Source organism: Phyllostomus hastatus, unplaced genomic scaffold, assembly GCF_019186645.2.
Source record: "Phyllostomus hastatus isolate PE091 unplaced genomic scaffold, TTU_PhHast_1.1 phas_contig_57, whole genome shotgun sequence".
Lineage (NCBI taxonomy): Eukaryota > Metazoa > Chordata > Mammalia > Chiroptera > Phyllostomidae > Phyllostomus > Phyllostomus hastatus.
Genome location: NW_025333912.1, coordinates 2,014,080 through 2,038,501, shown reverse-complemented (window position 1 = coordinate 2,038,501; position 24,422 = coordinate 2,014,080). Strand labels below are relative to the sequence as shown.

Below are 24,422 nucleotides of genomic sequence, written 5' to 3'. Positions count from 1 at the left end.
CCGCCGGTTCTTTCGTGGCTGCGCGGGTGGGGTCGGCGAGCGGCTGGCTAGGTCGGCCAGGGCAGGGCGGAAGCTCTCAGCCCGGGTAACAAGCATTTTCCTGCATAAGCAATTAGCTGGGAATAAACATCTGAACCCGCGGCTCGGTAAACCGACTGTCCGCGGGGCGCCTCTAACAGGAGCGGGGAAGGGGGGTTGGGGGGCAAGAGGGTGGAGGAAAAGACGAGAGGCTCCGAAAGCAGAGGTTGGGTGGGTTGCGTGCAAGGAGGTGCCCCAACACGCATTCCCTGAGTTCGGAGGCGCTTAAGTTACCAACAAAGTCAGGGCCGATCCCTGGAGAGGTAACCGGTCAGCCCCACGACACCGCTGCCTGTTTCCTGGCCTGGGATCCGCGCGCGCTGCAGGTAGTCAGCCCAGCCCACCGCATGCCCTCGGAGACCCGGACGCGGAGAGCGAGCGCCTCTGCGGCGCGCGGCCACTTCACACCCATCACTCCTGATACAACCGATAGTTAACTGGGGCCTTCCAGTGCCTCCAGTCCAGGTGAGCAGAGGAGCCCCTAAGCCACTGGCTCTCGCCTTCAGGACTTATCTCCTGGGACTCGGTCGGGGTAGCGCCCCAAAGGCAAAACCGGTTGGGATGAAAGACACAGGCCGATTCATTTCAAAGCGGGAGGATGCTTGCACGTGCTTGGGGACGCCAGTTCGGTTAGGGGTGCGCTGTGTAGGAGCTCCGACGAGGGTGCATTTCTGGCGCACTGGGTTGGGCCATGCACACTCCACTGGCCGGAACAGCCATCAATTTTGCCAAAGTGGGAGTTGCCCTTGGTACCCACGGTCGAGGTTGTTGGGTAGGGAACGCAATATTGAAGAGCGATCACCTGAGAAGCTAAATTCGCAGTTTTTCGCTCAATCTTTGGGACATTTTATGTAGGATAAGCTGCTGGAATACAGCAATCATACATCTACCTAAGATATGGACATTAAAAAGTGATAGGAAATAAAGGGGTGAAGGTTTGATTCTCTACGGGACACCTTGCCCTTACCTCCTTCTCCGCAGGCTGAGCGCCGTCCTGGAAGCAGTGCTAGGCTCAGGGGGTCTCTCCAGACTTCGCGTGTCCCGCTGAGGTTGTGACCCACCCACTCCTACCCCGACCCAGGCAGAAACTCTCCAGCCTCACGCAGCCTGGGCCCTCCACACCCGAACTTGGCATCCAAGGCCAAAGAGGGTCCTAATCTAAGGGCCTGGGTTGGTGTCCGCAGCCCGACTCCTGGAGCTTCCCAAGCTCCAAGGAGTCCAGGGAAAAGAAGCCGGTGTTCTGAGCTTTGCGGGCTGCTTCTTGGGAAGTCTCGGGCAGGGGTTGTGGCTTGGGAGTGCAGTCCTCTCAGCTGCCTTTTCTGCATGGGGCTCTTGTGGGTCAAGGGCGCCATGGGAGACTGTAAGGACCTTCTCGAGCCCACCACGCTGTCTGGCCCACACGGGCTGATCCGGAGCCAGGAGCGCTGATGTCCTCTCAGCAGCACTCGCTGCGTCCCCGGCCTGGGTGACCTGGACTGTGGGCACTGGGAGGGAGTTGGGAGTCGGGAGGAAGGAATCTGTTTCCCTTCTGCCTCTCCCTTTCTCTTCCTTTTCAGAATAAGCCAGTTATTTGGCGGTTGGGCTTTTACACAGACAGACTTCCTAAACTCCCCCCTTCCGTCCCCCCGCAATTTTTCTTGGAGGTGTTGCAATACCCCCTCCCCCACCTTTCTCCAACCTGACCCCCTCCCACTGTCCCGGAAAATGTGAGTGGTATGTGTGTGAAAAGCAGCTCAGCGCAGTGTCTGTAGCAGAGCTGCAAGCTAAGTGCGTGGGGAGGAGGCTTCACTGGGGGCTTCACTAAATGCTTGGTGTTGCTCAAGTTACTGATACACCCGTTACAAAGGGGCTCGACTTGTTGGCCTCCGAGAGAGACGCTGTACGTGAGGCGCGGTGGAGTACCGGGAGGAGGCGCCCCGACTGCCTGCACCTCGTAGCGCCGGGGTCTGGCCTCCCAGTGCCTGGGCCCGAGGCCCCTGGGCTCAGCCGGGGGCCAGGATCAGTCTCCTAAGGCTGCAGAAAAATCAGACCAGTAAATCTCCGTCCTTTATCCTCCCTGCCTTCACCACTACTTTTTGTCGACGGGCTGTGTAGTGTATGCAGATAGCTCGAAGCAGCGATGTTAGGAGTGCTGAGCGATCCGGGGCTGGCGTGCCCTCCTGGACTGAGGAACCGTCTGGGGGCGGAGGAGGGTCAAACGCACATCCGCTTCTTTTGAAAGAGGACGCGGTTTACTTCCCTAAGACGGCGGGCACGAAGGGCTTGGAGCTGAGGGCTCTCTGGCATAGCTCTTCGAGCAGGTAATTCTGCGGTGAAGTCCAGAGCTGGTGACTGACACTCAGTGATGGCAACCAGGCCAAGCCGCCAGCGCCCTTTCCGGTTACCAAAATTATTAACCTCCGGGTTTGCCTCTAGTGGGATCCCCACTCTCCCTGCAGGCTGCCCCCCCTCCCACAGGGATTGGGGGGGGTTGACTCCTTTCAGAGGAGGACCCCAGGGTTGCCTCCTGGGCCCTTCCTTACTTCCGCGGGGCCTTTCTTTGGAGCGAGGCTGGGGGAGGAGGGGTAGCGCGCAGAACCCGTCCCTTTTTGTCGCCCACCTCGCCCAGTTGGGTTCACCGGGCCGGTCCCCCGGGTCACCTCCCCCCGCAACCACTTGTCTGAAACTTACCAGATTTCAACCTTTAGGCAGGAAAAAAAGTGTTTCATATACAAACCGATCAGGGTATTTGCAGATAATTGCGAATGTCAAATACTCGGGCGTGATGACAAAGTGCAGAGATTGCCAGGGCCCGAGCTCCGCCTGAGGGGCGGGGGCTGCTGGCGGGGCTCCTGGGCCACCTCAAGCCTGCTCAGAGGAGGGGAGGGGCAGTCGGCCGCAGCTGCACACAGCCCATTTAACGCAGAAGGCCCCTCCGCTGTGGAGCTGATTCACGGATTCATTCACTGCGTCCGCATTCAAGCCCCGCTCGGGAAGATGGTGGGAAGGTAAATGCAGCACCAGGCCGGCCCCCGCCCCCCCAACACCCACAAGCAGGCACAGGCACCCCCAGGCAACCTGCGAACACGAGCAGGGTGACCGGGCCTCAGCTAGAAGCCATGGATCAATGCACTGCCAGGCGGTATTTCCAGCGCTAACATCACGCTGTCACCCGCTGCTGCCTGACGCATATGGGAGGGGCGAGTCACCGGCCTTGGGGCCAACTGCTGCACCCTTCTAGTGCTGGGATCCGTCCTCCACAGAAATAGAAAAACAAATTTTTTAAACAAAGCAAAAAAGAAAAAAGCCCCTTGGAAACTCGACTCTCCAACCTAATCCTCCTACCCCTGTTGCAGGAAGCCCTTTTTTAGGGGGCAGGGGTGCCCAGGAACTGAAGCATACAAAGCCCAGGAGAGCCAACCCCTTCAAGGCCTTGGCAACAGCAAAGGTGGCTGTTTGTTCCCAAGAGCTTTCAGGAAAACTCCTCGGAGACACCCCCCTCCCCAAACCGCAGGCATGCTCAGAATGTTTCAAAAGCCTCAATTCCTTTAAAAAAATAAATAAATTTAAAAAATAAGGTTACTTTTGTTGAATTCCAAATCTACTGAAAACCAAGGAGACCATTGTAGATAGTATGATGAAGTTAGTAGCAGGTCTGCAGCTTCCCAGGGGTCAGAACCGTGGAGGGGGCAGGTGGGGATGGGAACGCGGGCGCTGGCCCTGGGTGTTGGAGGTGGAGAGCTGAAAGAAATAGTAGAGGCACACACACCGCGTAGCAACTACTGTGGGCAATGTGGCCGGGGTGTCTGAGTCCTGGATCTCAAGACAATGTCTGGGGAGGAGAAAAGCGTGAGAGACTGTCACCTCACTGTCTCCTCTTTTCTTTTTGAGGGCTAAAGACATGAAGGGGGTGCTTCCCAAGACGGTGGGCTGCGGGGTTTGGATGGAGGGGAGTAGGTGGGGAGGGGAGGGAAGGGTGGACAAGTGCCTTGAGAGGGTGCAACTAGGCTGCAGAGAGAGGGAAGTCCGGGAGAGCATTTGGAATGTCTGTCGCTATTCCTGTCCCCGAGTCTCAGTCCTCCTGCCCCTTCCATTGAGTGTCTGATGTCAGCATATTCCTGGAAGCCCTTAACGTGTTACACTCCAATTGTCTGAGTTTTCCAATGATGACAAATTAGAAAAACGCTCCAGCTGCAGTCCAGCACCTAAGTCTGGGTTGGGGGGAGGGCACATTGCTGGAAGCACAACTGGGGAGAAGGAAAGACTTGCCTCTCCTGCTTTCTCTGCCCTGAAAACTGCTGGGTTTGGTTGAGGGGTGGGTGAGGAACTGTGGCCTGGAGCTTTGGAGTGTTTCAGAAGCCGAGAAGTGGGATCTTAATGCCAGGCTCCTTAGCTAAGGGCAACCAGGAACGCTCTGGGTGTTCAGCTTTTCACGCCCTTACCTGGAAGGCCTGGGTCTCGCCAGAAGAGTGCCTGGGGGTCACCAAGGGACAGGCAGGGTGACAAGCTCTGCAGGGCACTTGCCAACCAGGTCCAGGCTGGTGTAGAAGGACAACAGCGTCTGTCCCCAGCCTGGCTGGCTGACGGGGGCCCCACAAGTGTAAGACGTGATTCTATTTGACTTTTCAAATCAAAATGCATTCATTGGGAGCCCAAAGAGTTCAAGGCACAAAACTGTCTTAATTAAATGTGCTATAAACAGACAAATCTCTTTTCCTCTTGCACACAGACCTTCGGGAGATCTCAAAAGGGCTTGCAGAAGCCAGGCTTGGGGGCTGCTGCTTCATATATATATATAGTGAATGAGGCAAAGAAAGAAAAAGAATATAAGTGAAGTTTCCACAACCTCAGAAAACAGCTTATCTGAAACCAAAACTTGAAATAGCAGGGAGTGCTTTAAAGCTAGGGGACAGCCTGAGTTCACAGGGGAGCTCCCTCAGAGACCCACGGTGGGGTGGGGCCTTCAGGGAAGGTGAGAGAGGGAAAGGGCGGCCCTGGGTTGTGTGGGGAGGCCGAGGGGCACATCGCAGAGACTCGGAGCTGTCCTCACGCCTGCACTTTCCTCCCCACCCTTTTCATTTTTCCCTGCCACTGTGTTGGATTTTGCTGGCATTTGCAGACAGTGTGAGAGCACACATTCTCACCAGTTTAAGGGACAAGGGGTTGCCACCATGAGTGCCCCAGCACGTGGTCACTGCGGTGGGGCGCTGGGAGCTCGGTGACAGCACGAATGAGGAGGGAGGGTGGGAGCAGGAGGCCGGCGGGGAGCAGGTGGGAGGGAAGGTGGTCTGTAACCCTCTGAGAAAGCAGGCAACGGGCATCACATACTCACAGCCCAGGGGTCCTTCCCTTTGTCGGCAAATGACGACACTGCGGATCTGGAGAAGGGAGAGGAAGGTAATGAGCCCGCGGGTGCCGCGGAGATCTGGGGAAGTGGCGGCGCAGAGGAAGGGTGGGTAGAACGCGGTTCTCCGCCAGGACCGTGCAAAGGGCTAGGTCCACCTCCGACTAACCCCGGGCCTCCGGAAGTTACCTGGCAGAAGGCAACCCTCGACTGACTTTGGGGCTCTCAGTCTAAAGCTCGTCAATTTTCTAACTAAAAGTACAAAGAAAAAGTTCTCATGTATGTCCACACTGAAATGATGAGCGCACAGGTTTGGGTGTGTTCCTGGGAATTTCCTACTGCCTTCCTTCCTGCCTCTCCGGTTGGCAAAATTGAATTCTCACCACTTTTCACTGACTGGCTTCTGACCCCAACAATAATCTGATTTTGAAATATTCTTCATTTCGTTAGGCCGATAATGGCAAATACCAATTATGTTGTAATTCGGTATTTTAGAATATTTTAGCATGATGCTTTTCTAAAAAAATCCTTTAAAAGATGTGTTTCCTTTCATGCAACAGATATGAAAAAATATGTATCTCTATGACTGGAGAGAAACATGCTTAGATTCCTTTCAGATTTCTGAGATTTTGTATAGGCTCCAATTCTGCGGACAATAACGAATGAGCTATTTGCAGTCATTATTCATGAAAGGTCTTTTATATTTTTAAATTGAGGCATAGTTCTTAGATGGAAAATTTTTCAACTAAAAACATGCTTTCAAAAGGATTAGAAAACAAAAGCAAAACTTTAGAATGCACTATAGTATAGAAGTCTCTACTGAAAACAACAGATATCACTACAATCCAGGAGTGGAAGTCAAAATATAGTGAAAGTTAATTAAAATGAAAACTATTAGGAAGGTACTGCAAATGTCTTTGTCACATCCTGAAGGGAAAAATCTTTACACGCCCCCCCCTTTATATTATACTTGTATTGTGAGGCTTGAATTGTTGTCAACATTTTTCTCCTCTGATATAACAACAGTTCACCTTTCAAAACTCCTCACTACGGAGCGGCAATGCTGATTGTTCTGCAGCCGAAGGACTTCTGAAACAAACTTCGTTCACACGCTCACACTTGCACACCACACACAAACGCACACAGAATAGCCGGTTTTTTAAAACGTTGCTTCTGAATGAGAGAGGAGGGAGGGAGGGAGGGAGGGAGGGAGGGAGAGAGAGAGAAGATGGAGCGAGAGAGAGGCTGGGAAACTCGAGCTTAGGTAACCAACAAACCCAATTACTTGGCTTTATTGATACTAAAAGAAAAAGTTGCCATCGTAAAATTTCTCTGAGCTTATTAGTTATCTAAATCAGCCCCAGGGCTGGACGAGCGACGCCGAAGGCACCCTCTGTGGGCTCCTGGAAGTGAGCAGACCGCGTCCGCTCGGTCCTGGGCACCCGGGGCAGAGGCAGGAGCAGCGAGCGAAGGTGAGCCACTTGGCAGGAGCGACGGGCCTGGCCCTCTTGGAAAAGGCCCTGCGTGACCTGTGCGTACTGGAATTGAGAAACGAACAGGTCGCCACCAATGACAAAGATGTGGGTGAGCAGGCCCAGAGGACGAGGAGCGCCGGCACTCGGCGGGCGGGCGGGCCACGCGGCTGGTTCCCCAGCGCGCAGCAAACCCGTGGCCCTGGGGAGCGTGGCCACGGGCCCTCCCGAGGGCGCCGCTCAGGCGTCCAGGGCTGGCTCCTGTTCTCTGCGGGGCTGGCAACTTTGTAATTGGTTGGACCCCAGGTGAATTTATACCTTTCTGGGTCGTTGTCCCTTTCAATAGCTGACAGTCCCAAACTACGTGTGTTTGTGCACGCGCGCGCGTGACCTTGTGAACAGTTGAATTTATTTAGGATAAGCCCCCAGCCTACCCTACTGCTGTCCTCCAAGCCCGACGTGGGGGCCCTCGGGCCCTGACGGAGCGCGGGGCAGCGCGAGGTGATGCCTGCTCAGCGGAGCGTGGCCGCAGGGCCCGGAGGCCAGGCAGCACGGGGTGGGGCAGAACTGAGCCCCGGGACACTGCTGTCACAGCCACCTGGGCCTTAGCCCGAGGGTCAAGCCTTGAAGGACTAAGAGGGTGTGGTGGGGCTTCTTGAGACCAAGAGAACTCTGAGGCTCTCCTGGAGAGGGAGTCTCCAGCCTGGGAAAGCCCTGTAGGTCTCCGGACGGGTCCGGACCGCCGAGCACACCGGCAACCTGCTCGTCCCCGGCCCCAGTAAGTGCCTTGGGTTCCGCAGCAGGCTTCCCCACTCCCTCCCGCGCGGTTCGAGCCCGGTGCTGGCCCAGACCCGCAGAGAGGCTGAGGCACGGACCCCCTGGGACCCGGCTTTCTGGGCTCGCCAGCCCCGGTGGTGGAGGTGGGGGGCCTAGGTTTAGTCCAGCAGGCTGGCCTGCCCGGGGTTCGGGGTGCGGACGGGGTGTCGCGGCCTGGATTTTCCAGGTGTACTTTTCACTGCCAGGCGTTGGGGCAAACTTAGGGTGCCGACGTTGTGCCAGTCCCAAGCATTTTTGTGTTGGATGGTCGGGTTGTGTCCCGGGCCAGGGACTTGCCCGTCCCTCGCCGAATCTTTAGGGGGCCACGCGGAAGGGCCGGCTCGGGGACGCCGCGGACCGAGCGGCAGCCGCCGGCTTGGGCGGTAGCCCACGCGGTGGCGCTGTCGGGAGAGACCGCCCTGCTCCGGCCTGGGACCCCGGCCGTGACCCGGGCTCCGGGGTGACGGGGCCGCGACCATGGAGGGCTCTTCAGTACCCGCTTGGGCCCGGGGATTGGAGATGGGACCGACTCCCGTCGGCCGTGCCCGGTGCTGGCCGCCCGAACACGCAGCGGGCCCGGAGCGCGACTCCCGCGCCAACCCCCGTCGCCCCGCGTTGGGGGCGGGGAGGCAGCGGCCGCTCCTTGGGCGTTTCGTTTTCGTCCCCCCTTTGCCTCGTTACCCCGGCCGTTTAAAGTCGATTTCTATTTTTTAAAAAACTGGATCAGCAGGGCAGTCGTTCTCTCGCTGCACTGCTGCAGGAGGGGATCCGGCTATTAAGCTCTTGACTCTCGAAAAGATGGGAGGGACCCGGGGGCGCTGTTCGGTGTCGCTGGAGCCGCGCCGGAGCCCCAGACACCGCGTCTCCCCGGGCCTCCCCGCCCGCGGCCGCGGCCCCAGCCCCAGCGCGCCCACACCTCAGGCCCGGGGGCTCCCCCAGCTCCGAAACCTGTCCCTCTGGTCGCCCTCTCTCGTCGCCACCACCTGGGACTCCGCAGCTCACCCGGCCTTCGCACGTCCCTCGCACCCCTCTGGGCCTGCATTGTCTGTTCCCCGACCCCCTGGGTCCTCTGGCCTGCGAGGTGCTGGGCTCGCCGTCTAGTTGCTTACCACCCTTCCCCCGTCAGCCGTCTCCCTGGGACTTATCTCTGTCCAGGCCGCGTGGCTCGTTCCCTCGAGGGGAGCGGGACCTCCACCGCCCCTACCTTCGGCGGCCCGACGGCCTCCTCCCCGCTCCGCCCCCACCCCGGCCCCCCGAGCCGCTGCAGAAGCCAGGAGTAATTTATCTTGGCCTGGCGCGGGGTGGGATTTGTCCAGCTCTGGTGCCAACGAGGAAAGCGTGCGGATAACGAAGTGAGTGTCCCCCGCCCCCCTGTGCCCCGGTCAGCCCCAGACACGCAGGAGCAATCTGGGAAAGGGCTCCAGCCCACCCTGGTCGGCCTGGCCTTCTGGGCTCGTTCTCCTCGGGTCATTCTGGCCCCGAGCCTAGCCTCGTCCGCTTGGCGCATCCAATGGCCAATCCAGGCCCCACGCAGTTAAGTGGTCCGCGAAAATGTGGGTCGCCCAACTCTCTCCGGACAGTTCGTGGCGGAAATTGGCGTCAGAGCTGGTGTGGGGTTCACGTGAAAGAAACGGATTCCTTGCAGCCCTCCTCTGGCCCCCAGCAGAGCGAGCCCCGAGCGGGGCGGTGGGTGGGGGGGCGGAGGGGAGAGTGGGGCAGAGGCAGGCCGGGCACGTAGGCACCGTCGAGGGGTTTCCACGCTGGTGGTTCCCACAGTTCCCTCCCTGCCTGCGTGCGGGAGTGGAGAACAGGCGCGGCCCAACTTCCCAGTGTTCTCTAGAGGCTGCGCGCGGCCTGGAGGGACTCCTTCCCCGGCGACCAGACTGCAAGCCTGGGTAGCCTGGCTGTGGATGCCGGGCCTCCGGAGGCGCGGTGGCCCGGCCCAGAGCAGGAGTTCCAGGCTTGGCCCCGGCGCCCGGTGCCTGCGCGGCCGGGCCTAGGCCACCCCGCGCGGGCCCTGGGGGAGGCCGGCGGGCCCGAGTCGTGAACCAGCCCTGCAAAAACCTCAGCGTCCGGAGACAGAAAACAAGAAATGTTGTCAGGAAAAGTGCAGGCCGTAGAAGAAAGGAGAAGGCCTGAAAAGAGCAAGAGAGAAAAGGGGAGAACATGAAAACAGAAAACAACGTGCACTCAAGCCCAGCGTGTAAAGATCCGTTGATTTTTAAAATAACAAATCTCAGTGCGATTATGAAAGACAGGCGACCTTTGACTAAAATACATATGAAAAAATTTGGGGGTGGGGGAAGGGGGACAAGTTGGAGTAGATTCCCGACAAAAACGTCAGTGAGAAGCAAGCTGAGAGATGCCAGGGTCCCCCCGCGTGGAGCCGGCGCTTCCAGGGCTGCAGCACCCCTCGGGGAGCGCGCGAGAATGCGTTCTGGGTCCGATCACTCCTTAGCAAGGAGCTAACCCCAATTCTTTTCTTGCGGATGGTTCTGTTTTTAAAGTGCTTGGAAATAAACTACTTGAGGAATACGAAACGAAACCAAACAAAACTTTTGAATCATCATCATTTATTTTACTCTTTTAAAAAGTAGAAAATCCTAGTGAAAAGTAAAAATGTTACTTAAAATTTCTTATTGTCAAAATTAAACATGCTGGAAGCAATTGTTTACTTTGGTTGGAAATAAGGTCAATACAAAAGTTGTGCAGTAAAAAGGAATGGAATTACGGAATTTGAAACATAAAAGCCTTTACTATGGACAAAACCTAAGGGGGTAAAAACCCCACATCGGGCAAATATCACAAAACTTAGGAATCTCCTTTTTAAAATCGAAAGAAATTTGTAAAATGTGTTACTAAACATAAAGCTACATTCAAAACACATTTCTGGTAGTAATTCATATAATTCAAAATTTCCCTCTCTGTTAAGTGTAATTTTAAGTACGTTGAGCTCTTTTGCCCAAAACGGTAGATTTGTCCACTGTCAAAAACGGGCAGAAGAAAATTCCAATGAAGAGAAAATCAACGACTTTAAAAGGGCGCGGGACCTGAAAACAAACTAGCCACGATGTCCGTTTAATTGTGCTTCACTGTACACTTTATTTAAATCGCCCTTCTTAGGGGTTTAGTAATTTAGAATCGACAGTTCCCTTCGAAACATGCTAAAACATTGACACTTTGTAAAGCATAAAGCGGTCCGCAGCAGGGCCGCGCCGGCGACCAGCGCGCCGCCGGAGTCCTGCGCTCGCGCTGCGCACACGCGCCGCGGGGCGGGCGAAGCCGCGGTCCTCCGCCGGCGCGCGCGGCCTTCCCACCGCGGCGAGGATAAAGCAGCTCATTAGCGACTCAAGATCGAAGCGCTCCAACCATTCCCAGCATCAGATATAATAATAGTGGCGAATCAGACATGCAAGGTACTGGCTAAACCATTTGCATTTTTTTTTTTTCTCTCCCAGAAGTACTGAAGACCCAATATCACCAATTCTTCTAAGATCCTGGGCATTGATCCGGAGGGAGGAGGATTCTACAGTTCGATAGCAAGGTAAGGAAATAAAGAGCGTTATCATCTTTGTCGAGCCGTGACTAGGAAAGGCGCCTTTCCCCATTCCGAAAACGCTGGCCCCAACGCTGACGGCGGCCGTTGGCGTCTGCAACACCCCCTTCCCATTCCGACGGGAGAGTGCATACAAAGAAGAAAGTTTGTCGATCAAACTTACAGTTTGTTTCTTTGCAGCCCAAACAAAACAAAACAAAACAAAACACCCCTTTCAGCCACCACCACAAGTTGATCACTTGAGCCACCTTTTTCCTCAGACTTGAACTGTGCACTTTCTCTGACCGGTTCGTCTGGGGAGGCGGTGGGTGCGGTGGAATGCGGTTTGAGGAATAAAAACTCGGGAAAAGGAAACGCTGCCTGAAACTCCCGGGCACCCCGAAGAAGGTTTACTGTCCTGCTGTCTTCCTTTCCCGGCTGGGTTCTGATCGCCTCCGGACCGTCCTCGGGCTCCTTCGGGACTCGGTGGGCGGCGTCTGGGTGTGGGGCTCTCCGGGGTCCGCGCGCCGAGACTCGGGACAGGGGCAGGTTTCGCTTCCAGGACCCTTTCTGCTCCAGAGGCCCCCCGCCACCCCCCCCGCCCCCGGGTCCCTATTTTTTAGGTGATGGCCGCGCGAACGCCGCCCACCAGGTGGGTGCGGCGAGTGGACCTCGGCCAGGCCGGGGGCACACGCTGGGCTGACGCGACTTCCCGCGGCGGGTGCACCCGCTCGGAATTTCCAGAGTTGCCTCCCGAGAAGAGCGTTTCCCGAAACCGAATTTAGTTTGGCCCTCTGGCGCCGCCGTACAGTCAGTGCTTCTTAAGGGGGACTGGCGGCTCAGGCGGCGAGGTAGTGGGGTGTCTTTGGGGTCCTGGGGGTAAGGAAGGACAGCCAAGGTGCCCGGGAGGGACAGGAGGTGCGGCCGGCTGAGGGGGCATCTCCGGCCTCTCAGGGCTAGCGGGGACGCGTCCACATTTTCCTCGCTCCAGATAGGGACCTGGAGTGTCAGCAGGCGCACCAGGCGTCTCGCTGGGGCCGCGGCTCCTGTCCACGTGCTTTTCTTTAAGGAGGTAGTGCGCCCAAGCGGGACTTAAGGGACAAAAGCGCGGCCGGTGCCTGGCCTGCCTGGCTAATGCCCGTGCCACCTTAAATGAGCCCCGCGGCCGGAGTCGGGCTGCGTCCGGCCGCTGCCGCGGGAGTCGGCAAAAGTTTGTGGCTCAGTTACGCCTTCGCTGGACCTGCCCGAGACGCCCCGCGCGGCCTCCCCAGGGACGGAGAGGCTGGGTTCTCGCCGCGCAGCTGTGCCCGCTCTCGGAGCCCAGGGCCCGAGTCGCTTGGGCTCCCAGGAGTCCCAGCCCCGCTGCCGGAGGACTGGCAGTCCCACCGCCCTCGCCGCCACCTCGGCACGGCCTCCGGGCGGCTCGGGCTGCAAGGCTCGAAATGTCGCCGGCGCTGCGAGCGCTCCAGGGACTTCGTCCAGGGATGCTCACTGCCTCGCGCCCCCCACACAGCTCGCTCTCCTGCGCTACCCACAGCCCGGCTGGCAGTGCCTGGGCTCCTGCCGTGTGGGGCACTCGGGCTATTGTTCTGGACCCGCGACCGTGCCGGCTCTAAGGCAGAAGCGGCCTTCCCCGCGCGAGCGGCGGTGCGGCGGGCCCGGACGGCCGGCTCCGCGCGGAGGGGGAGCTCGCAGGCACCGGGAAAAGTTGCTCCGAGGGGCGGAGGCGGGGGGTGGTGGGCGGAGGCGGGGGGTGGGGGGCGGCGGTAGCCCTCCTATCTCCAAAGTCGAAAGTGCTCGGCGCAGTTAGCAGAACCCGGAGCCGGGGCAGCCGAGGCCGCCCCCTGCGCAAGGGTCTGAGCCTCCTCCGGGAGACGAGGCAACCAGCGCCCGCCTCGTCTCCGCCGCCGCCACCGCCTCCGCGCCGGGACGAGCGCGCCTAGGGGCCGGGCTAGGCGGCCGCACCCTGGACCCGCCGCGGGGAGGAGGAGCAGACCCCGGGCCCCGGCGCGCGCTCACACCCGGGAGCACCCACCACTCGGCCAGGCACTCGGCGCTCGGTCATCGGTCCTCCACAGCCCCGCGCGCGCGGTCCTCGCCACACCGCTTTCCCATCGCCGACTCTGCTCTTCCTCCGCCTCCTCCCTCTTCCCTGCCTCCCACTCGCCTCTCGCCTGTCCCTCTGCTTCCTCCGAAGCCCCGCCGCTGTTGGGTCGCCCGGCTCACAGCGATTGATTGATTGATGTTTAATTTCCTGCCAGGCGGGGCCCCCCTCCCCCGGCAACCTCCCCAGCCCTCCTCCCCGCCCCCCGCGCTCCTCCACTGCGGTGGACCAGTCTGGCTTGGGTTTAGATCTTTCCCCCCCAACCGCCATCCCGAAATAATCCAGAGACTTCCCCTGCCCCCACCCCAAATTATTATTTTGAAGGCGCTAGATCTGGGGACGGAAAGGGGGAGGGGGAGAAATCGGAAACCGAGGACAACCCAAAAGGACTCACTTTGCCTGATGACTCAACGCAACTAATAATCATCTCCCTCTCAGTGTGTCTCTCTCTGCGGCTTGTCAGTGAGTCTGGCTCCGGCTGCTGGCGGCGGCGGCCTAGAGGGGAGAGGCTGGAGGTGACAGCTTGGGCGGCCGCCGCGCTTTCTCCCGCGCGCGGTCCCGGGTCCCTGCGCCTTCTCGGCTGTCGGTGGCACCGGCCCCGCGGCTCCGGCCGCGCCTCCTGGCGAGGTAGCAGCCTAGCGAAGCCCGCCTCCGCTGCCTCGCGGTCCTCAGCCCTTTCTCTCCAGAACGGGTCTCCTTTCCGAAGGTGTGAAGGGCTTTTTCTGCCTCCTCTCTTCTCTCCTCCTCCGCCGTCCCCTCCCCCGCTCGCTCGGGTGCCCCTTTGGAGGAGCCCTCCTTTCCCTCTCTCCCTCCTCCCCCTCCTCCCACCCCCACCCCCCAGTCATCATCATCATAACAACCATCTCCGCACTAGAAGACACCCTGACCCAGGACCGAAAACGTTAGGACCTGGGGAAGAGGAAAGGGAAAGGAGTAAAGAGAAAGGAAGACTAGGAGAGCACTGCAAGGCAAAGCACCAGAAACTTTCCACCCTGGATTCTCTACTTTTGCTCCATGGACAGAGCCCCAGCCAGCCAAGTTACAGACAGACCGTGAGCAGTAAGTACGCGGGGCGAGGGCTCCCGCGCGGCGCTCGGGAGTCCGGGGAAGCCCCGGTCCGCTCAGTTCCCTCCCTGCGGCTCTCGCCCGCGGAGAAGGCGCAGCCCGGGCGGTGCGGGCGGAGTCTCTGCCCGCAGCCCCCCGGCCGCGCCTCTGCGCCTCTGCGCCTCTCGCCTCCCCACTGCCACCCCCACCCCGCCCTCCCGAGCCGCGGCGCGGCGGCTTCTCCTCTCGGAGAGGGTCCCCAGTGCACTTGGTCGCGCCGGGCTCCCGCTCCCCCGGGGTGTCGGTGGCAGTGCGGGCGCCGTTCCATCAGGTGTCTGCCCCTCCGCCGCCGCCCCCGCAAATCCAGGGGTGCGGAGGGCTGCGGGTTCTGCGAGGGGAGCGCTGCCAGCCAGGCGACCCGGAGGAAAACTTTTTGGAGAGATTTAAAAAATTGGGGTTGATGAAGGCTACTCCTGCAAATAATAACTCAAATGCTTAAAAAAAAACTTTATTGTTTTATACCGAAGAGCTTTAAAAAATAACTTAGGATCGAACGAAGATAAAGTTCCAAAAATCGTAACAATCGTAGTCCCCGCCCTTGTGATGAAGGTTATTCTGGAGGTTATTCTGATGAATACCTCCAAATGTTCCTGGATGCTTATTACAGTGGAATTAGGGTCGATTTTGTGCAAAGGATGTTTGCGCCCCAAGACGGGCTCGGTAAAGGTAACACGCGGGGGTTCGAGGGGTCCCTCTGCCAGGCCTGTGGTTCCTGCCCGGCCGGGAACTGCGCATGCATCATGTGGCTGATTTGGTTTCACACGGACTCGTGTGCAGCCCCCACTCCCTCCCTGAGTCGATGAGATGTCTTTTTATGAAGTCCACTCCTTCCACCTCCCCGGCCCCCAGGCGGGGAAGCTGTCGCACCCGGGCACGGTCCCTGCCAGCCCTGTTTCCATGGGCCGGCCACTGCCCGGCGTCCGCGGGCGCGGGGCCCGACGTCGTCTCGAGGGCTGGCTCCGGGGGAACAGCCCCCGGGTCGAGTCGCAGCTCTCCGGGCTCCGGGCGCCCCGCGGGCTGCCCCGTGCAGGGCTGGGACCCGCTCCGCGGCCCCGGCCCCTCTGGCAGCGTGGGAGGAAGTTTGTGTGGCTGTGGAGCGTCGCTCTGCCACTGGCCTGAACGTCTATCACGTGTGTGAGCGGTTTTCCCTCTTTTTACTTCCCTCCCCTTTCCCTCCCCCCGCCCCCTCCCTAGGTCCCTGCGCGTTTTATTGCGACCTGCCGGTGGGAACTTTGTCTCCGAGTCGGAGCAGCATGGAGCGGCGGAGCGAGAGCCCGTGTCTGCGGGACAGCCCCGACCGGCGCAGCGGCAGCCCCGACGTCAAGGGGCCTCCCCCGGTGAAGGTGGCCCGGCTGGAGCAGAACGGCAGCCCCATGGGAGCCCGCGGGAGGCCCAACGGCGCCGTGGCCAAGGCCGTGGGAGGTAACAGCCCGGAGCGGGGAGGCGCGCGCAGCCCGCGGCCCGGTGATAATGGCCCGGGTGTCAGGGTTCAGGTTGATTAGGCTCTGTCGCGGTGTAGGATTACAGGAAGTGAGTCCCAGGTTGCCAAATAATGCCCCCGTCGCCTCTCTTCTGCAACTGGTAGCTTCATCTCAAGTTAAAACAAGAAAGTGGTTTACCCAGAGGGTGGCATTTTTTGGGCACTTTGCCACTGTGTGCTGAGGTGTTGGCAGGTTTATGTCACAGCCAGCTAACTGTTTCTAGATTTTCCTAGAGAGCTTTTTACTGATTTAACTCTTTTGCCTTGCCTCAGAGTATCTGTTGCAGGGATGAAGTTCAGGTGCATTCGCTTTCGTGGACTAGTCCTCAGTGCTCCCTCTAGTACAGGAGCAAGAGGGGTGTTACCTCGTAGTTAGGTTAATGTTTTGAGACAAATGTGTAACAACTGGGACTATTTCCTGCCACATTTCAAGTGTCTCATGAATGCATCAGGCCCTCAGACGCTTTAATGCTACTGTTTCCTATAACATGTAAGGTTATATGCGTGTGTAAGTTTGTTAGGAACTGTATAGCACGACAGGTAAAAACAGCATAGTAGCCTTATTGTCTACATGCTGTTTTCCTTTCAGCGAATTCAATATTGTTCAAAGATAATCTTTTGTAGTTTTTACTACTTAAACAACTACTTTTAAAAAGTGGTTAGGAAAAGTAATTTATAAAAATGAAGATATGCAAGAAATGTAAATATTTTTCAGTTATTTTGAGGTTAATATGCCATTGGCTAGTTGTCATTTTTAAAGAAATAAAATGCATAATGCTACACAGTATGCAGTTTTATTGTGTGGGATAAATCACTAGTTTAACTTTTTTGCTTCTGGAGTTTTGTTTTTGCCCTAAGTTTTTTGGCAGTAGCCTATTTCATATAATTCTTTACATTAATTTGCCTGTAATGATACAAAGCCCTGGCAAAGTTTAGTTGATAAGCTCTTATCCACATGTTCTAAATTGCCATAGTATATATTTTGAAGTAAGTACTTAGCATGTTCAGCCCCTTTTAAAGAGTTAAATGCAGTCATTTTATAAGTAACGTGTTTTTATTTTTGCTTATTTTGCTATTACTGTCTTCATGGGAGATGTTCAGGATGATTTGCTTTAGTTCCTTATATTAACCGTCTCCCTGGAGAAGCACTTACTGTCACAATTTTTAAAGCTTTAAAAATTATTTGGCTGTAGATTTTGAAAGTCTTCCATTTTAGGGGATTGAAGACATACTTTAATGAAGCAAAAGAAAGCTTGATAGTTCTGTGACCCACTTTTTAAAAGTAGTATTTGTGAAGGTGCTGTCTTGAGACTGGAGCGATAACTTTAGACTTTGTGTACCCTCGTCTAATACATGCACGTGAGACAGAGGAATACACAGTGAATGTGGCGGAACTAAGTGGGAGACGACATATGTGATAATGTTTGATTAAAAAACTTTTAGAAATCCTTGGAGAGGTATGTGCTCAGAGTGGCCTTAAGGCATAAAGAAAAAACTTAGACTTGAAATTTTGATTCCTTTCTGAAGACCTAATAAAATTCACTAAATGAAGAGAAGTTTCTAAATGTTTTAGAATATAATTGTTAACAATTGTGCTTCCCAAAACAAGTTTTATTTATTTATATTATACAGAACTATGGGAAAAAACTACCTAATTTTGTGGACCAGGGCTACCTGTAGTATAAGAGTAGCTGCTTTTCATATTTTCTAAGACTATAATTCACATTTGACCTCTTATTTTAAGTTTGGTAGAAACTGAAATTATTAAGTCTTGGTGATGAATAATAGATTTGTTTCAAAAAACTGCTTTTGTCACTCTTTCTGAGATTTAACTTCATTTAGTAACATAAAAGGTCTTACTAGCTGCTTCCCAAACTGAAAATACAGATGGCATTATTTTGTCTTGACAATTACCATTCATAATATTTAATAATAAAGTGGTTAAAATAGTTTACATGTAGTGGATTTTTAAAGATTTTTTAAAATAAATATTTTACTCTATATAGCATAATGGGTTGGAAATATTTTAACTTAGAAAGCTTTAAAATGTAATGTAAAATTCAGAACATAAAATTTTGATAATACAAAGTTTTCTTGTCGAATGTTAATGATTACATTGGGGACTTAAGTTTAGATACTAAATCTAAATGTACATTGAAAAGTTAATAATTTCATTTTATTATAACTTTTAATCACACAGTTTTGAGAAAAGCAAATCTTTTTAAAATGCACATTATAAATTTAAATTTGTTTAAAATATATTTCCAGTTAGCAGTTTTTCATACTTGAAAAACTTTTTTGGGGGGGAATAAATAGATTATATTTCTACCACACTACTTTCTTTTGTTTAAAGTTTATTTATGAAGAATTTAATAAGCATAGACAACTATACAAATTTTGTAGTGCTACATCTTCTACTACCATTTTCAGATATACTGCAATCTTGTCAATGTTGAAAAGGTTACTATAATAATGACTATAATAATATGTTTTTAAAAACAGAGCTAAAAACTTAGGAGGATGTATTTGTTAATCTTGAGTGAGTTCCCCCCTAAAAATAGCAGAAATCATTAGGTTAATTGGTTGCTAAATGGCAGTTTATCTTATTGCTTTTGGTAAACAGTGAGTGGAATAAATGTTTCTGAATGCATTGGTTGCAACAGTAATTTTTTTTTCTGTTCTACTTTTCTAGGGAGAGAGAGTTTGCTTTATTGCAGTGTCTGGATTTAACTAGTCGAGGTGGTAGATACACTATCACAGCCTTCAGGGTTCTGTTTTAATAGGGGACTTAAAAGTTAGTGCATTGTTTACAATGTGGTTAGCTTTAGAAGACTGGAAGAAAGAGGTCAACTTTGCTTTGTCTTTCCAACACTTTTTAGGATGTTTTTGCTCTTATCTAAGCAGTGTTTTAAAGCATGTACGTAATAAAATATAAGTGCTCAGATGTGTATGACAGTCAGCTTTTATAGAAGGTCCTCAGGAAAAAAAAAGGCTAATATCTCTTTAAAAAACATATGAAGGCTGGGAGAGAGTTTAGAGCAAGCAAGAGCACCGTGGTGTTGACAGCTTTATATCCCTGCTGGGTAACATTCACTTACTAGAATTGGCGTCCCCTGTCAGCTAGTAATTCACTCCATAAGGATTTTGAAAAAGGATGATTAATGGTGGGGAAATTTATATTTGTGAAATTAGTGATTAAAACTTACAGATCTATTTGAAGATTTAGAAAAAGAAAAGATTATTAAGGATGACGAAAATAAGAATCAGATGATCCTTTTTACCACCATTAGCATGAGTGTCTGAAATGTTCTGCTGTATGTAATGCTTCAGCCACACAACCTGCAGCATAAAATCAAAGAGATGCCAATCAAGTTTCCAGGGGGAGCAAGGCGTTCTGCTTCCCTCCTGGCCTGCGGAAAGTCAGTGGCCAGTTGTGCTTTAACAGCAATGAGTTATTGTGCTCCATTCATTGTTAACAGAAGCAGTTTCATTTTTTAATGTTTGGTTTAACGAAGAACTTTCAGACAGCTTTATTTAAGCTGAATGATCCGTGCCTGAGTCTACCAGATGGTGTATTTGCTGATAGGAGGCATTAAACGTCAGAAATCTTTGGGATATTTTTCATTTTCTTGTGAATTCTGATGATTTTATTGGTGTTAAGTGTTCCAGAGTTTTGGGGAAAATGTTTAAATGCTAAGAATATCTCTTATAGATATTTGCTTTATGGGGGGGGGGAGGAATTAGAATCAGCTTTAAGAATTAGTTTTTCAAATAATATATTTTGTGACAGAATTGTCCGTTGAGGTCATCTTATGACTAGTTGACTGGAAGTGGACCCATTCTTGTTGCTCTCAGGCAGCCCTTCCAAGGCTATAACTGCCTTGTTGCAAGGGGAAAAATTTATTATTCAACACACACTGATGCATTCACACAGCAAAACAAACGTGTGATGGTGGCTGTTAGAGCTGAGTGTCGTCTACAGCAACAGTCAGTCTCGCTGTCTACATGTGGACCACTTCTTTTTCCATTAAAGGTGAAAGACACGCAGTTCAGGTTGGGGGTGGTTAGCACGTTAGCAGCTGTAGAGAGACATTTTCCTTTTTGAAAGGAGTGCGAGTCTGTCAGAGTATAGATATGGATGGGTTGAAATGTATTAATAAACACTCAGAAATTTGAAAACATGTTGTCAATGTGGGAAAAATGGACAAAACATTAAATTCATTTTACCCAAGAATAAACACCATTATGCTCGTAGGGAGACTCTCATAATTACTCCAAAAGAGAAAAGATTGTATTTCCCTCTTCCACTCCACTTTTTTTTTTAAAAAGGGTTTAAGATCTTTTAAATAGAATGAACTTAGGCTTTGGGGTCATCCAACAATCTAGCATGTCCTCTGTAGTTTTGCTGAGGTAGAAAAATAGCCCTTCTCTAAAGTGTTTTTAGTCCTTGGCCTGTTATTAAAATAAAGATATACTTGGTCAAAAAATATATGCAATGAAACATACACATTAAACAGAACATAGGGTATCCACCCCTCAAAGTCCTGAGCATAATTTGATGTTTCAAGTAATTTTGGAAGCCTTATGTTCCATCAGCAGAAACCCACTGACCATTATATGTTCAAGATCATCTGCAGGGAAATGTGTGTATGTGTGTGCGTGTGGGAACTACACAGATGTCCCTTAAGGCGCTCTGTTTCTTAACCCCCGTAGAAAACAAGCCATGTCATCCTTTCCGGGGGACTGTGACTAGCAGAGTCCTTCTCTATGTCTTTGGTATCCTGTGTTAAGTCGTCTTCCCTTTTTTGAATGTATCCATAAGGAGGGAAACGGACTTACCATCATTTATTAGATAACTAAGAATACGAACGAGTTATTTTAGGAAGATAGAAATCAATTTTGTTCCAGGGAAGACACAGTAATTATGTGATATCACTGGCAAGGTGTATTTGGTAAGCAGATCATTTAAAACCTTTTTTTTGGTAAAGACTTTAGTGTAGAAAGAGTTTATTCACATATATCAAAAAATAACTTAAGTTAATAGGCTAGATGAATCCCAAATTGTATTATTTTCTTTGGTCTTTTTAATGCTTTAAGGTTTCTCTTGAGATGAAAATGACATATTACCTCACCATTAAAAAAGTTTCTTATAAAAAAAGTTTCTTATAACTAATAACCTCATATTCAGTACATAAAATATGTACATAGTTTGTTATATTTCAGGAAGCCAAACTTTATCCTATACAGCATGCAAATAAATAAAAAGTCCTTTATATTCTTTTATCTAATAAGTAGTCTCTTTTTAACCTATATAACTAATGTGTGGCAACATAGTAGTTTTTACTATCTCCCTTACATGAATGCTGAGATACAATGGCATTTTTGGAACATATTTAAAGATGAAGCATTTGACAAAAGTTGTATGTGTAACAGTTTGTCAGTGAAAAGTGACAAGTGGGAAATGACAAATGAAATGTTGGCATCATCACTCTTTATTTTGATAAAAATGTCTCAATTTGCAGTGATATAATACTGTTTCGTATTATTTCATGAGTTGTGCGAGATGCATAAGGGAAATTTAGGTTTTTGTGAACGGAAAATTAGCAGCCCAAACTCTCTTTTCAGAAGCTTTGGCAGCAAGTTCCTCCTCCCCCAACTCCCAAGAATAAGAACAGCAGTGAAATGTTGGATCCAACCCACATATTTTAACTCATTATTTTTTGAGGAAGGAAGGAAAGAAAGAAGGAAGGAAGGAAAGAAGGAAGGGAGGGAGGGAGGGAAGGAGGAAGGAAGAAAGAAAGGGGAGGGGAGGGGAGGAGAAGGGAAGGGAAGGGAAAGGAAAGAGAAAACTGAAAATGGTTTCACGTAGGAGACCTTCATGCTTAGCTGGAAAAACAGAGAGTTTGTCTTTTAGTTTTCATTCTTTTCTTTATAGCAGTTTTAAAGTGAGTGGTTTCCCTCTGCTGTCTTGGATTGCATGGAGCCTTTCTCACTTCCAGTCACCACCGCTCTTCAGCATTAATTTAGGGGCCAGTGAGGAGAGCTGTGCATTCCTTTCACCTTAAAGTGCAACAGAGATTTGAAAATGTCTATGTGTTGAAAATGGATTTTTATATACAAAGGATTCATCATCCTACTCCTTACGGGTAATACGATAGATATTTCAAAGTCAAAGTAGACGGCCCTGAGTGGACCTGAGGTATAAGTTAAAACAAAAGCCAGTTGAGGACTTACAGATTTCCAAAAAAGCACAGATGTAGCCTGTGTAGTGTGTTATTTTCCATTTCCAAAGTTACGCTGCTTCCCTTATTGTAGTGACCAACCAAACATTTATTTTCTTCTTTTACATGAAACAAGCCCCACAGGACGTTCATGCTGCACAGCGCTTACGTGAAAGATGTTCCACGGGGGAGTTTTCAGAATCAGGAACTCTATATAATTTCTTTTTGTTTTCAATTAACAGAATTGTTTTGCCTCTTAGTAGTGAGGGACTTAAAAATTGTGATAAAATCAGTATAATTAAGTGGCAGTGAAAGGCTGCATCAGAAATTATCTTCTACAACTTGTGTCTTTTGCTTCTCATTTGTAAAGTTTTACTTATTCCAGATTTTTAAAACTCTAGGGACAAATGACTTTAAAGGGAGTAAATGTGCCATTGATATATTATTATGGAAATTGGGTTTATGGTATATATACTTTTTTCCATTTTAAGTGATGTGGAGAACATAATAGTTACTAGCTTGACAAACGCTTAAAATGAAGACAAAAGCATTCATAGAAATTTAAAGAATTTGAACCTTGAAATAAAGTTATCTACAAATTATGCCAGTCTTACATTGTGGTAAGAATAACCTTTATTTGTGGTTATGACACCTTAGGATAATGAGAGTCTGGGGGAAGTACTATATTTCAATTAGAGTTGCTACCGGTATTATTACTATCTGCTCACGTGTAAGGCAGATTTGGTTCCGCTCTTAGCTTGTGGCATTACCATTGGAACGGAGTTCTGTCTTACCATGGTGGGTTGTTAAGCGGCAGGATAACATAACAGCAAAGATCAAACAGTTAAGGGGAGACACTGCTAGCTACCATGTATGAAAAGGGATGCAGTTCACATCTGACTGTTTGGTGTCCACTGTGTCTGCCCACTGGTGACTACACAGTTACTGAAATGTGCACAGCAGCATAGTGACGTTACATTCTTTGTTATGTTGAAGATTTGCACGGATATGAAAAAAATTAATAGAGACTCTAGTCAGAGCAAATGTTTCCCAAAGCACTGACATCTGACAGAGGTGATTTATCTTTTTTATAGAAACAATTTGAATTTCATCACATTAAGCACAGATATCTTTTTCTTTCTTTTAAAAAATATCTTTGATTTGTTTTATATTTGGCTGGAAAGTAAGCGTATCAGTTTTTTTTAAATAATAATAAGATTGGTTTTCAAATTTCATCATTATTCTCTATATTAAAATTGTATATACTTATTGCATTGATGTTCCAATTGTTTATTCATGTAAGGAAAGGCAAAAATGGATAGCTTAATAGGAAAATGCATTCATATCAACACTCTTCAAATAGCAGTGTTTTTAAAACATTTTTTTTTGTTGGTTAACAGAACAAGAACTTTTCTTTGTCATAATCCAGAGATGCTAAGAGAGCAGCATGATAAATGTTGCTCTTTAAGAGTCGTTGTAAAAGAAAATGACTTGCCTTCTGAGGCAGTGGAGAGTTTATGTTGTTTTGGACCCATTTCCCAAGCAGTGATCGAAAACAGATTACAATAACAATTATATAGTCAGAAGATGCAATATCCATTTCTGTTTTAATTGAGTGAAAGAATAATAAAAACATCATTAAGAAAAATGAGGTGGACCTGTCACACAATGTAAAATTTTTAGTCTTGAAGAAGATGCAAAATAACAAAAGTGCTTTTCACTTACTTTGTTTGGCTTATTAGCTAAAATCTGTTTTAGGGAAGGACCATTTGGTTCTTGCTCCTCCCAGGGAAATTCAGAGAGGAGCCCTTGGGAGGTGGTTACTTGGGAAACATTAAAAATACTCATTGATTTTGTCTTCATATACAGTTTAAGAAGGGACATTACATTTTCTTGTGTTCCACCTGAGGTGTAACAACCTCTTTTTTTTTTTAAACCTGTGTAAATGGAAGTCAGAAGTAATGAATGTTCCTCTTGTTGTAGAGCCCTGCCAAGTCAAGGGTTAGGTGTGGTCCCCTGGCCTGCTGTTCTTCCTTCTCTGGACGTTATAACCAGGCTGGGGGAGGGAGAGAGTTGAAAGTGAATAATGAGCAACCTTATTTCTTCTCGGCACACATGGGGTTGTGGGGGACCCCTCATTTTTATGTGCACATATCACCTGACATTCTAAGGTGTCTAAGTGTCTAAGACTGTCTCCTGAGATGCTAGGCTCTGGCCTCCATCTGCAATCGCTGGAACCATTAAATCGACAATCCTTCACGTTGCTGAGGCTGCAGCCCCCATTCCCCA

At 50.9% G+C, this 24,422-nt stretch overlaps 1 protein-coding gene across 7 annotated transcripts in view; it reads left to right on the top strand.

Annotated features, from left to right (window-relative positions):
* Window positions 1-238: 238 nt before the first annotated feature.
* SATB2 (SATB homeobox 2) overlaps window positions 239-24,422 on the top strand; it is a 190,288-nt gene continuing 166,104 nt past the window's right edge. Inside the window, exons 1-4 of one of the 7 annotated variants that reach the window (XM_045847649.1) lie at window positions 6,649-6,665; window positions 6,760-6,873; window positions 11,148-11,233; window positions 15,627-15,854. In XM_045847649.1, the coding sequence (XP_045703605.1) occupies window positions 15,686-15,854 (169 nt within the window). In that variant the 5' untranslated portion in view covers window positions 6,649-6,665; window positions 6,760-6,873; window positions 11,148-11,233; window positions 15,627-15,685. Of the gene's footprint in view, window positions 544-6,640; window positions 6,874-7,443; window positions 7,652-11,147; window positions 11,234-14,204; window positions 14,388-15,626; window positions 15,855-24,422 lie in introns of those variants that run through there. The other 6 variants (XM_045847651.1, XM_045847652.1, XM_045847650.1 and 3 more) reach the window with 6 other exon arrangements.